Raw genomic sequence first — 14,117 nt, 5'->3', positions numbered from 1 at the left:
CGCCAACCTCTCCTCACCCCGCTCGGCTCTCCCAGCCCTCGCCGTGCCCCAGCCCTCCTAGCTCCCCCCAAACCTCGCGCTGGGAGGTGACTACAGAGAGGGAGCACACTGGACGACAAATATGTTCAGCAAAGTATCACCGAGAGCTTTGGTTTTGCCATCTACACTAGAAAGAAACGGCTGAAAATGAATAGCGACAGGAAAGCAAATGCAAGGCAAGCGTCAGGGTGCATGTACCAATTGTGCAGCCCATCACGCTGTCGTGCTGCAGAGCCCCGGCTCACAAACCCCACAAAGATCTGCCTACTTGTCTGTCACTTTAAAAGCATATTTAGGGCAAACACACCATGAGACAAGCAAAAGCATCTCAGTGACTTTGGGGACAGTTTCAGGTTTTTTATTTCTGGTGGGCGTAGCCGTTTGCTGGGTCGCAGCAGAAGGTATCACTGGCTGCACCTTCGGCAGGGGCGAGGAGAGGGGGATGCTGCTCAGCGGGCGGGACGGCGCCGCTGCTTGGCCCTGCGCTCATCTTCATGACCCAGGGGCTGGAAAGCACCGGGTGCCATGCAAGCAGCAGAACAATCCAGCAACCAGTAAGCCTAAGGAAGTGAGAGCCAGCTGCGGGATGCTTCCAAGGCCGAGAAAACTCTTTTCTTCCATACACCACTAAAAGGCTTGTTGAAGAAAGACTGTCACAGACTTGCTGCAGTCAGAAGGGGGAAGCTCTGCTAGTGATGAGCTAAGCTGTTATATATTCACATTTGAAAATAAAATCGCATGTTGCTGCTGAGAGTAAATGAAGTCATTTTAGGAAAGCAAAAAGCTAAGAATCCTCCTGTTGGGAGCAAATCTCCTTCGTGTCACAACCCTCCTAGGAACGAGAGCGTGATTCTCACACATACCTGAGAGCGGTGCAGGGCAGAAGGAATCCAGCGCTGCAACTGCCTGCTGCTGTTTGCTTGCCCGTATTTGCTGAAGAATCAACAACCTTCACGCCGAAGTTCGGCTGACGAGCGGGCTGCTCGGCCTGCTTCTCGTGGGGCTCAGCAAACCCCTCGTTTCCTCCAACTAGACAGCTGCAGGTGACTCCAGCTCCATTCTCTGAAGTGATAATGTTTAAAGAAAGACAGAAAAAACCCCAAGCCCTGTGGTGATTTGCAGCCTGAACCACAAGATACAAGGCTTTTCTGTGACGACGGGTTTGTCAGATCGCTCCCTGACCTGTTGCAATTCTGCACCTTTTAACAGGCCCATCAGGCTTCTCCCTCGCTGCCGCAGGGGCTGGCAGGGGCTGCGGCACGGCGGATCAGACCCCTGCACCTCACCGCTGGAGCGGATCCCTGCGAGTCTCTGCCGCGCGGGTCCGTGGGCTCATTCAGGAGAGTACCGCGGGGGGATGACAAGGGAAGCAACACGCCAGGTCGGGTTTGGCAACAGTTTTCATCCCTTTGCTCCTAAATAATGCTCCGACACCTGAGCCCGTGCTACGGCATGAGAAAAGACGCGATTAAAACTGTTCTGAGCACTAAGCATTCGCCAGCTCCTGGCACTTCAAGCTCTGCAGAGGACACGAAGGCACAAGGGACACGGACCTTGGTCCTGAAGAAGAGAAATGCAAAGTTGCACCCTGACGCCCACCTGGCTGGGAGGGAGGGCAGGGGACAAGGGCCAGCCACCACGGCACGTCGGCGCTCCTCCAGACAGCTCCGCCAGATCCACGCCACAGGCAACGTAAGTAAAAATAACACTGTGCTGATGCAAGTCAGCCGGGAGCTGGCGAGACGGCACTCGGCTGTGCTTGTCATCGCGAGCTGGAGCTCCACGGGGCTCCTGGGCTGACGGAGACCATTCCAGCAGTGGGTGATGCCCTTCCACAGCACTTATCCTCAAAACACACAGCAAGCCGGTCCTGCTCTCCACAGCCCTGGGGCAGCAGGGTCAGGAACACTTTGCCCAGCCCAAGAAAATACCCATATACAGATTAGTAAGAGAGAGAGGCAGGAGAGCAGCTCTTGCGTCCCTGCAGCACAGCTCTGCCCGCACCTCGGAGCCCAGCACACGGAAACGCTCTTTCCACTGGAGCTACCGAGCAAGCTGCCTGCAAACCCTCGTTATTCACGCCGCTCGCCAGGGAGCCTCGCACGCCGCCGTAGCTCTTTTTCTATGTAACTCCATAGAAATTAGCCCTTGCAACTTAAGGCAAGATTTATTACATCACTTCATGAGAAGTAAAAACACTGGAAAAAACAAAACATTTCTCATAGTCCTCAAGGAAATTAACAGGAGATCTGGAGTAAAATCCAGGAGCTCCGATACTGTTTTAGAGGAAAGTCTCCATTGTAGCAAAGCTGATAACTGCCCTTCCGTACTACAATTCTCTCACTGCCCATACTTCTGTTGATTTATTTGAAAAGCCATCACTTCTTTTGTCTGTAACCAGGTTAGCCTCAAGCATGACTGAAAAAACTTCTCCAATTTAAAACTAATTATATATTTAAAAAAAAAATACATAAAGACATCTGACGCAATGGCTTGACTCTTTAAAACCAATCCTGGAAATGACTGCAAAAGACGCAAACATGTAAATCAAATTCATTTCCCGGAGTTTTGGCTAGCTACAAATTTAACATCCAGCATAATCTCAAAGTCGCACAGCCCCCAGGGTGAGTGAGAGGTACTAATACGCATTGAACTCCAGGTAATGAAAAATCACGGGACAAATTTCCACAGAAAAAACCCAAAACACTACAGTGAAATGAAAAAATGCCCATTGGCTTTCTCATACCTCCTATCGATCCCCCAGTGAGGAGCAGGCACTTCCACGGAGCATCTGACAACGCTTGTGCACATACGTGCCATCTGCAAGGAGATTTTTGTGCACTTGTTCATTCATTTACTTGCAAGGCACTCAGCTGTTACGGGTACAGCTCCTGAGACAGGGCCGAGCAGCTTCAGCTAGCCACCCGCCTTTCTGAAACATGTCGACAGAGAAGCCAGCTTGGACACGTTATAAAAGAAATACTATTCTTTGGCTGTGGTGACTGCTGTCCATTTTGGCCCTAGAGCAGCTGCTGCAGGGATTAAAAAGCAAGAAGACTTGGAAGAATGATAATCTGGTAAAGCCAGCAAAAGCAGATTGCCCGCTGTGGAGCTGCAAGAAGTCAATGTGTCCACAAGGAACCACGACCTGGGTGCTGGAGGTGTTGCACAGATATCTTTATCGGGCAGAACACTCCAAAAGAAGGGTGGTAAAGAGGAAAGTCAATAAAAAAATGTCTTTAAAGTTTGGCACGGACAGCATTCTCCTCCGCAGCAAGCGCTCTCAGCAGCGTGTGAGCCAGGGCACCCCTGTAACTAAAGCACCTTTGCAAGGCTTACAAGAAATAACACTCATTTTGACCAACACCAAAAATAATGTGGTATCGAGGAACATGAAATATTCATGAGGCCTGATCTAACATGCACATTGTATCTTCTGCGCAGTGTCATATGCTTTAACGCTGCCTTTGCAACCTTCGACTTCCCAGGCATGGTAGGTTACACGGGGAAGCCTGGTCTTATTAGTTCAAGTTGGAACTAGGGGGAACTTTCACAGGTAGAGCTTACAGGAATCACAAAGGAAAACACCTGATTAAGTGCAGTTGCCTGGATTTCTACCTCTGAGCCCAGGTGAGAGCTGTGTGCACACACGCACAGTTACACTCACCAACAAATAACAAGCGGGAGAGATGCTGAACGCCCATAAATCAGCTCTGCAGAGCGCAGTGGGAGTTCACATGAAAGACTTAATGAGCTCCTGCCCTGCGTTTTTCCTATATACGCGCATACGTGTAGGAGAGAGGGATGATGCTGATCAGAGCCCACATCGTATTCACCAGTGTAAGCCTGGAGAAATCCTGTTCTTTGGAGTTGCCCGTTTCAGGAGGGTCTCTTGGGCCAGGTCTCTGTAAGCACCAATATAAACCTTAGCAAGACCAGACGCTTTCATTTACGGACATTTAGCATTTTAAAACAGAACCAAAACAGCCCCCAGCACATCCCAGCTTGCTCCTGGCCCTGCCTGGAGCCGATCTGCTCCCGGAGCGGCAGGAGGGCAGCCGGTCCGCGCGCGTTCCCCGCTGCAGGCAGGGCACGCCGGCAAGAGCCGTGGCAGGCTGCACGCCTGCCCTGAACACACGCGACAAGCTCCAAGCACCAGCTTGGAGTTCGTTGGCCAAGATGTGCCGATTTTAAACAACCCAACTGTAAGAAACGATACAAGGCAGCTAAGGAGAAGCAATTCCACAGTTGTGGACTTCTGCCCTGGGGACGTGACCCAAGCCTGTTTCCAATACCTGTGAAATAATGCCGAGCTTTCCCAGGGCGGATCCAGCTCCAACCAAACAACGGTAGCATTAGCACAAAATTAAAATATATGCAAACAACATTAGTGCAGAATTAAAATATACGCTCAACCAGACGGTGCTGAAATTGTTCCTTGTGGGAGAGAGAGCGAGCTGGGATGGGCAGAGTTAGGAACAAGACTGCAAGGTGTTAACACTGATGCTCCAAATTTACATGAAAAGGGACGATGGGGTTTCCGCTGCTGCTTCAGTAGTCAGGGGACAGCCTGCATCGCCGGCGCCTTGCTGGGATCAGGCTCTGAGCGGACAGCAGTTAGCAGAAGAGACCAGATTCTGTCGAAAGCCTAAGATGAATATGGCATCAATAATTACGTGTGACGGTGCCTAGCACGGCAAACGGCTGTGCTGTAGTCACTTCTGCCGTTAGGATACAGCAAGCACTCCCTGCTCCTGCAAGTGGCAGCAATAATATTCTAAGGCAAGAAATCTGGAAAGAAAGTTGGATACTGGAACACCACAACCTTTTCCTAAGCACCCAGGAAAGCTGAGCAGCAACCATCCACCTTTAAAAAAAAAAGGGGGGGGGGGGAAGAGATACTCTGCTGAATATTGTCTGCCTTACAGAAAACAGCCATTTCCTAAAATTGCTGATAACCAATTTATAAGACAACAGCATTGGAAGGTGCAGCTGCCCTCCCGCGTACCTGGAGAGCACAGGCAGGCTGCTCTGCTCCCAGCAAGGGCGAAGCCCACAGAAGGCGCAGCACAGCCTTGCGCCGTCTGCAAGCACGAGGGAAGGGCTGAGCTCGCATCAGGGGCGCCTTTGCCCGATGCCAACTGTCCCAGCCGGGCAGAGACCCCTCGGCCACCGCTCCCCTCACCTCCCCAGTCCGAGATGCGACTCCAGGCTCCACCGGCCAGGCGCCAGCCTCTCCGGGCCGTGCGCGCACACGGGGCCCTGCGTGGGCAAGGCGAAGGGGCCACCGCCGGTCACGCTGACGGCGGATGGCACGCTGCAGGAGAGCGCCTGCCCCCAGCGTGGCCAGCACAGCCCGCTGCTACCCAGGGGCTAACCACAGCCCGAGTGCACGCGCAGGAGCGATGCTGCTCTGATGAGCACCTGCTGGGGCCAGGCGCTGCTCAGCAGCGGGCAGCTCCTGCAGCTCCCTCTGTCCTTGGGCGACAAGGAAGGATCTCGCATCCCTGCAGACCTAAGCCCCTCTAATACTGGCAATGCACGTAACTCCTTTTCCTTATCTGCACTCCCTGCTTTGCATATTCTGCTATTTGTTTGCGCATTGTTAAATAACTACTTGTACGTCTGCTTTTCTTTGACGTACCAACATCACAGCCCTACCTTCGTGTGCTTTACTCCTGATGTAGCAGCATGAGCTCATACTTTCGCTTTAGTGAGAAACCACCACCACCAAAAAATATAATTTAAAAAAAAAAAAAATCAAGTCTCCCTCCAGTAATCGCTATTTAATCCTTGACCAAGAAAACTAACAAGTTCCTCTAAGAGAGGCAAACCTTTGGGGCATTCGATTTTTAGAATGGCAAAGCACTGCAGCACTGCAGAAATAAGATATATAAAGCGTATTTTATTTTTGCTGCTCAACAGCATGAAAGAGCTAATGCAGCGGGGCTGCCAGCGCCTTATACAATCTGACAAACCGAACAACCCAAGGGTGCTCGTCCTCCCCAGCACTCACAGCACATCTCATCCATTACGAGAACGCAATGTGAAAACTGACCCTTCCCTTCCGCGTATCAATATAAATCCTGTTTGCCAGCCAGGTTTGTTCAGAACCAAGAGGCTACTGAAATCACTCCTGCTACAGAAAAGCAGCACAGTTAATCATTCAATGCAAACAAGCGTTTGTTTTCTTTAACAAATAAAACCTCTTTTGGTAATTTCTGATTTTGTTTCTTCTTCCCTTAAAGCCTGGCTATCACACAGAAATTCTTAAGTCAAGGCTGCGGAGTTACAGCATTCCCAAACGTTAAACGCAACGGTACATGCGTGTGAAACGCACAGAAGAATAGCTAGGGAAAGATTTTCAGAGTTGAAAATTAATTTAAATGCTTTCATGACACTTTGACTCAAACCCTTGAATCATCACGCTCCTTTGCCTTTTTTTTTTTTACTGAGTGTATCATCGAAGCTACTGCATACACGCAGCTACTCAGAAATTAGTAAATATTCGGTAAATACAGCAAAACTTTTGGAATTCAGGATCTCTACAGCAGCCCTACAATTCTGTGCTTTCCTATAAAAACCAGTCACATTACAAACCCAGAAGCTAAGCCTGTAACAAAAGCTGACAAAACACCCAGCGCCCGTCGAACCCTTTAAGTGAGATTTCTTACGATGCTCTGCATGCCAAGGAAAGTTATTAACCCGCAAACTGCAGCATTTGCCAGCTTATTTGTACCACAAAGTGAACCATTTCTGTACATACTTAGGAGCATCAAACATGGTATGGAATGAAATAACTGCTCAAAGTGACTTTATTTTAAAATCTCAAAAACCAGTTCACTAGAATTTTGAATGCAAACTTAATAGTTTTGTATTGGCTGATGTAGAGTAGCTACATTTTAAGAGGCATTGGGAATGCGATAATTTGTAACATTATCTATTGCAAATGCATTGGTGCTTAAGCAAGTATCATGCACCCCCCAACGGCACAAAGTGCAACAAAATCAAACTGCAGTGAAGACAAGAATTTTCAAGTATAAATTTTCAAGTAAGTTACATTTGGTATGTTCAAAAACATAAATATATATATAAAAAATAACTATATACAAACTCCTCTGCAGGATGCCGTGCTGTCACTAGGAAAACCCCTTTTAAAGCCTGCTGTTTTCACAGCATATAATTTGTACCAAGAGTCAAGCAGGGAAACTACCAAGCGCCAGATGTTGCAGAACATTGGCGAGTTCTCTGCCCAATAAAAAGAAAGAATTTGGTGCTTTACTACCAGATTTCGACTAAATATTTCATCAGCGCGAGAGCTCCGTACAGGCACGCTGCAGAAGTTCTCCCAACACACAAAATACCGCAGGAATCAAAGGACCTGCAAAGGCAAACACAATCCTCCCATGCGACCTTTTCTTGACGTTTGCTGAAAGAGAAGAGGTTTAAAGTAGAGATGCAAGCCGATTCTTCTAGAAGGAGAGACTGCAATAACTAAATTTTCAGCCTCTCTTGGCGTAACCGCAAAATATTAGGGCATGAAACCACGAAAGGGAGAACTGGTGACATCAGAAAACCCGAGAGCGTGGTTTGCGTGGAAAGAAGGCATCTTCTGAGCTGTGCTAGTGCACGTTTATTACTTCTGCAACAAGCGGGAAGGAAGTTACGTTTAGAAGGATTTCTGCTCGCGCCGTAGACTGCAAAAAGTTGCGTTAAGATCAGTAAAACACGGCAGAACCACAACCACGAAGCTGCAGGACTCCACCCGCCCCGGCCGAGCTCGGCTTTTCGCCGTTCGCAGGGGCGCGGGCAGGACGCGAATGCATCGGCGCAAGGGAGACGGACGGGGCGGCCCGGGGCTCCCCCGGCCCGGGCGGAGGGGCTCCGAGGGGGGCCCGGGGGGCCCGGCAGCCGCCGGGGGAGCCCCGGGGAGGGAAGCGAGCCCCGGCCGCCTCCGGCCCGCTCCCGGCTGGGCGCCGCAGCCCGCAAAGACGACACGAGACCGGTTCCTGGGTAAATGGTTTATGTAAGTAATAAAATATTTACTATAACATAAATAGAAACGTACCCTCGCAGTCTACAGTGGTTTTGCAATAAAGATACAAACAAAAACCGAAACCCAAGGGGATGGACCGGACCGAACCCACCAACGGGAGGGAGAGAGCTCCGCGCACGGTTAGAAAATAAATAGAAACGGGCCGGGGAGTGATACCGAAGCGTCCTCCGGGCGAGCCCGGGCCGGGCCGGGCCGGGCCGGGGGGGCCGCCGCCCCGGCGGCCACGCGTGGAAGGGAATAAATTAGAGATCGCAAACCTTTGGCTACTGCTGCTGCGGCCGCCGGTGGCTCCGGCGCCCGTGGCGGGCGAATAAATAGAGCGCGGCGGGGCGCGGGGCGGCCGGGCCAGTCTGAGCAATAAATTAAAGCGCTTCGCCCGCCGCCCGCGCCCGCTCCGAGCCGCCGGGGCCGGGGCCGGGGCCGGGGCCGGGGCCGGGGCCGGGCAGTCACTGCACGGCGGCGGGCAGCGCGTGGTGCAGCGGCGAGGTGTCCGCCTGTGCGTAAACGTCCTCCATGGGGGGGTGCGGGACCCCGGCCGGCGTCATGCGCTTCTCCTTCTGCCGCCGGTTGCAGAACCAGACCCGCACCACCTCCTTCTCCAGCTGCAGGGAGTCCGCCAGGGAGGTGATCTCGTGCGCCGAGGGCTTGGGGCACTTGAGGAAGTGGTTCTCCAGGGCGCCCTTGACGCCCACCTCGATGGAGGTCCGCTTCTTGCGCTTCCGACCCTGCGCCGCGATCTTGTCCAGGTTGGTGGGGCTGCCCGTGCTGGAGTCCGTCTCCTCCAGCCACTTGTTGAGCAGCGGCTTCAGCTTGCACATGTTCTTGAAGCTCAGCTGCAGCGCCTCGAACCGGCAGATGGTGGTCTGCGAGAAGACGTTCCCGTAGAGGGTGCCCAGCGCCAGCCCCACGTCGGCCTGGGTGAAGCCCAGCTTGATCCGCCGCTGCTTGAACTGCTTGGCGAACTGCTCCAGGTCGTCGGAGCTGGGCGCCTCCTCGTCCGACGGCTCGGGCGGCCCCAGCGGCGGCGGCGAGGCCGCCAGCTCGTGGGCCCCCGCCTCCTCGGCGCCCAGCGGGTCGCGCAGCCCGTGGTGCAGCGCGGGCGCCGGCGGGCCCAGCATCCCGTTGAGGCCCGCGTAGGGCTGCGCGTAGAGCAGCGGCTGCCCCGACGGCGGCGACATGGGCGGCAGGTGGTGCGCGCCGCCCTGCGCCCAGCCGCCCGCCGCGCCGCCCGCCGCCGGCTGGTGCACCAGGTGCGGGCGGTGGTGGAAGGCGGCGGCGGCGGCCGACAGCTCCTCGCGGGGCCCCGGCGGGCCGCCCTTGGCGTGCTCGGCCGGCGGGAGGTGCGCGCCCCCGCCGCCCCCGCCGCTGCCCCAGTCCGTGCCGGCGCTGGGCAGCCACTGGTGGTGCGCCAGCCCGACGGCGTGCCCGGCGGCGGGGGCCAGCCCCTGCAGGTACTCGTGGTGCATCATCTTCTGCACCTCGCGGTACGTGGTGCCCTGGTGCAGCCGGTCCCCGTCGGGGTGCAGCAGCGCGGCGCCGCGCGGCAGGTACTGCGCCGTGGCGGCCATGGCCGTCTGCACCGCGCCGCCCCGCGCCGCGCTTTAGAGCCGCGCGCCGGGGCGCCGGGCCGCCGCGCGCCGGCCCCGCCCCCGCGCCCCATTGGCCCGCCCGCCGGCGGCGGCGGCCCGCGCCGCTCCGCCATAGGGCGCCGCCGGCGCGGGGCGCCGCCCCGCTGCTCCCCGCCGCCATTGGCCGGCGGCGGGCGGCCGCCGCCCGGGGATTGGCCGGCGGAGGCGCTCGGCGGGGGAGCCCGCGTGCGCCCGCCGGCGGGGCGGCCGCCGATTGGAGGAGGGCGGTTCATTCATGCCGAGCTGCCACCGGCCACGTGGGCCGGCCGCGAGCGCGGAGGAGCGGGGCCGGGGCGCCGGCGGGTTCGGGGGCACGTGCCTCGGCGCGGGGGGCGGCACCCGCGGCCCCGCAGCGCCCACAGCCCCGCAGCACCCGCGGCCCCGCAGCGCCCTCAGCCCGGCCCCACAGCACCCGCGGCTCCACAGCACCCACGACTCCACAGCACTCACGGCCCTGCAGCACCCACGGCCCAGCACCGTGGCACGGCACAGCCTGGTACAGCAGCAGTGGCACCAGCGGCACGGCACCAGCCGGCACTGACGGCCCAGCACGATCCGGCCCAGCAGGCTGCAGAGCCTGCCCGAGGGTGCGGGGCTCTGCCCCGCAGTCTCTGGGCCTCACGGTCCCGCAGGGCACCGGGCAGCTCTCGGGGGGCGTCTCTGTCCCCGCTGCCCCGTGGTTTTGGGCTGCTGCACAGCAGGTGGGGAACGCGGCCTCCTGCAGCCGCTGAGCAGGGGTAGCATTGGTCCTTTGCAAACGAACCCTGTACTAATCAGGAGCTTCTCAGACATTATTTTCAGCAAAACTCGGCCCCTGGACCCTGGGAAGGTGGGAGCTCCTTCCTGAATACCCCGTAGGATAAAGCACCGAGGGCCAAGAAACGAGGATCTGAGCTCGTTTGGGCGTCACGGGAAATGTGGGTCTTGGGAGCAGCCTCAGAGGCAAGTCTCTGAGCCGGTTTGAGGGTTGGCACAGGATAAAGGGTGGAGGAGTTTGTGGGAAAAGACAATGACAACAAGCAACGGACGTGTCTGGCAGTGCTGGGAGAGGGGCAAGGGACACCTTAATTAACCCAGCTCCAGACTTCATTTGGGGCTTGAGGCCCAAAGTGAATCAGGATGGGCACCGGGAACATTAATCACTTCTGAAAATTAATCTTCGCCTCTGTGCTCCCATTTGTAAAATGGGAGCAGAGACAGTGACCTTTGCCAAGGGCTTGGGTGAACAATGAACTATCCGATCAATACGTGTACGAGCGTGACATGTCAATGGCTGCACGCAGATGCCCTGCTCTCTCCCAGTAGAGAGGAGACGCCTGGGCAGGGTGGCTCTCCACTGTCAAGGACACGGACTGCCGCCCCCTGAAAGGCTTTTCCTGAGCGGGTGCACCACATCCCTTCCCTCTGCGTTGAGGGCACTTCGCCAGTCCGGTGCACCAAAGCCCTGATTTGGACTCGGGTGACTCCAGCCCTACGCGCTGGGACTACGGAGCCAGCAGACAGAAGAGCCAATGTCGGCTTCTGGGCTCGGGGGGACCGAGCAGGGCTGCTGCGACGCCCCACGCCAGCGAGTTTGCAGCACAACGCGCTGCCCGGTGCGAACCCCGACTCGCGCTGCCCGCCTCGTGCTGGCGGGATGGCGGCGCTGCCGGCTGTGGTGAATCAAGCCCCTGGCGCCGTGGGGTGGCAGGGCGAAGGCGCTGTGCCCGCCCTGTGATCCCTCCGATTTGGTGCGCACCGGACCCCTCTCCTGGTTCACCCAGCTCCTGGAGCTGCTGGTTGGGTGGGCTCACGCCAGGCTGGAAGGGTCCGTCTCCTCCTCCAGGCTTGCAGCGGGTGAGGTGACAACACCCAGCCCAGCAGGACCCGCTCCTGCCCTTTAGCAGCCGAGGGCCGACCCGTCAGCAGCAGGATCAGTGCCTGCCCCTCGCGAGGGCTCAGGCTTCACGTCAGGGGACTGGGGAGCTGCTGGCCCTTGTTTCGCTGAATCAGGGGATGAACAGCTACAAGAGGGCCATACCTTGCTGCTGGCAGGCTCAGTTTTGCACCGTCCTTGCCAAAACTGACAAGTTTGGGAATGAACACATGCGTTTTTGGCTGTGGAATGATCTGTAATTGGGTCCTTTCACCGTAGCCAGTGCCGCTTTTCAGGTATACAGCCCTAGAAAGAGGCTGGACTTTGCAGGAGAGATGGGTTTCATAGATCATGGAGCATATTTCATAAGGAGAATAACGGTCTCTTTTTTTTTTTCCCTTTCCTGAGGAATCCTTTGCAAACACTGCATACGTCTGTAATGAATAGAACCCTTTTGGATGATTCAGTGACATGCTGTAAAATATCATACTTGGTTAAGCATTTTCTGTATATTTTTTTCTGACCTAGACTCATATTCATGTCAACTCTCCATGATGCAGTGCCATAATATTCAAATTTTTGGTAGCCAATTGCTTTTGATATTTATATCCATTTTTAAGGGAATCACAATGAATAAATGTGCCCAGCTCTAACTTTATGCAAAATAAGCTGTGTGTAAATCAGTAAATCATTAATAGAAATGAATCATTTCCAAAGGCTGAGGATTGGATCGTGTTTCAAACTTTTATCTGTTTATGTATTTCAGAAGTCACTGAAGGAGAAAACACATTGTGTGTGATAACTTAGGGCCCCGTCACAGACCGTTTACACAGTAGTAGTGGTTTATGCCTAATCAAACGATCTTTTCAAAGCAAGGCGTTGTGCACGGATTGTGCTCTGGGCTTCTTTTGCTTAATAAAAGTTGAATTTAAAGACTGGAAACAGCAAAGAACAGAGGAAGATGAGAAATTCCCATTTAACACCTTCCTCAGCAACTCCAACTCCAGAAGCGAGAGCCAGGTGGCAAAGTCTCTCTTTTGTAAAGCAACGTGAAGGAGGTAAAAGCAGAGAGTGCTGACCCTAAGTGGAGAGGAAGGTTAAGATACGTCCATATAAGCACTAATGTCAAGAGCGGGATGCGTGTATTTGTGTCCCTGGTGTCCCTGTCTCCGCTGAGGTGTGCTACCGAGGAGGTGTGCTGTTTGACAGACCCTGCCAATATGTCAGTATGTTGAAAGCGTCTTTGCCTTTTTAAAATTATTTTTATTATATGTATTATTATTTTTACATAGCTTTTCCAGGGCTGTATCATCCAGCAAATCCCTGTAGGAGGGCATCCAGGTTCCCTAGCAAAAGCTAGTTCCTTCCTTATGCCTTACCAGGAATATTGGCATGCAGTCCATTCCCTCTTCAAGGAATAAACAACCCCATGGGCAATGTTCGATATGATTCATTCTCTGTGTGACTGTGACAGCATCAAAACCTGCCTAATGCAGCTGGATCTGAGGCTGGTGGGAGGACTGAAACACCGAGGCAAGCTCGGCACGTAGGAGAGCGGAGCCTGAGCCGCTGTGCGCGGCGAGGGGGATGCTGGCTCTGCAGCGCATGCTGTGCTCCCCGACCGGGTCGAGGTAGCAGGGGCGCTCGGGCTTGCTGTTGCTTGGGGATGATTTGCGACAAGGGGCCGTGCCGTGTCAGGACATCACGGCTGGGAGCCCGTCTCGAAGGAGCTGGAGGAATCCTCCCCATCAGTTTTCTGCTGGGCGTATAGGCATGCCAGTTCCCCCTCCACTCCCCTCCCAGTTTAGGTTCAGCTCCCATGTGTAATGCCAAAAGGACCTGCCACGCTTGACACTGCGGTGCCATCAGGTGCAGTAGGAGAATCCATGCACCGGCGCAGGAGGGGCTCGGAGGGGAGGAATCCCTCCAGCCTCCCGTTTTATTGGGGCTGAACAGCACCAGCTTTTTCCCTTCCGCACTGGTACAGACTGGACGGCTGTTCTGGAGTTACACTGCCGCACGACATCTCTGCTAACACCCCGTGAAGTGAGCACGCAATGTCATGTCCTCGCTTACGGGACAAATCCCGTCTGACCCAGTGAATTCAACTGTGTGGCGGGGGCTTTAACCTGGCCTGGGGTTAGGGCTGCTTTCTCTTCTAAGGGAAAACAACAAAGGCATTGCTGCTTCTACCTCCAGGTCAACAAGACTCCCACACAGAAGACAAAAATCAATTTGAGAAAAGAAGATGAGCTGGATTCTGTGAGCTTTGGGTCCAGGAGACATGGCAAGTGCCAAACAACAGGGAGAGGCTCTCACCCTGCAACTGCATGCCCTGGAAGGCACCCATTTGGGAAAACAGGGTCATGGTCGCCGCGACAATCTTCAATCAAGAAAGTAAGTCCTTTTCGGTTGCAGTCTCTCTTTGAAGAGGATTAGGCTCACTTCTTCGGGGGTCAGCCAGCTGCAAGCACGCTGTGGGTACTCCCGCAGAGGGAAGCTGCTAGTTCCCCTGCAGCGCTTGCACCCTAAGCTGCAT

General features: G+C 54.8%; 1 protein-coding gene across 1 annotated transcript; it reads right to left on the bottom strand.

Moving 5' to 3' along the window:
• Nucleotides 1–8,541: 8,541 nt before the first annotated feature.
• On the bottom strand, nt 8,542–9,663 carry POU3F1 (POU class 3 homeobox 1; the record flags this gene model as incomplete). Its single annotated transcript, XM_082329317.1, has 1 exon — nt 8,542–9,663. One exon carries the CDS (start codon nt 9,661–9,663, stop codon nt 8,542–8,544), a length of 1,122 nt encoding a protein of 373 aa, XP_082185443.1.
• Nucleotides 9,664–14,117: the final 4,454 nt, after the last annotated feature.

The sequence above is a fragment of the Platalea leucorodia genome (genome assembly GCF_965183815.1).
Source record: "Platalea leucorodia genome assembly, chromosome: 18".
NCBI lineage: Eukaryota > Metazoa > Chordata > Aves > Pelecaniformes > Threskiornithidae > Platalea > Platalea leucorodia.
This window is presented reverse-complemented; position numbering and strand designations above follow the sequence as displayed.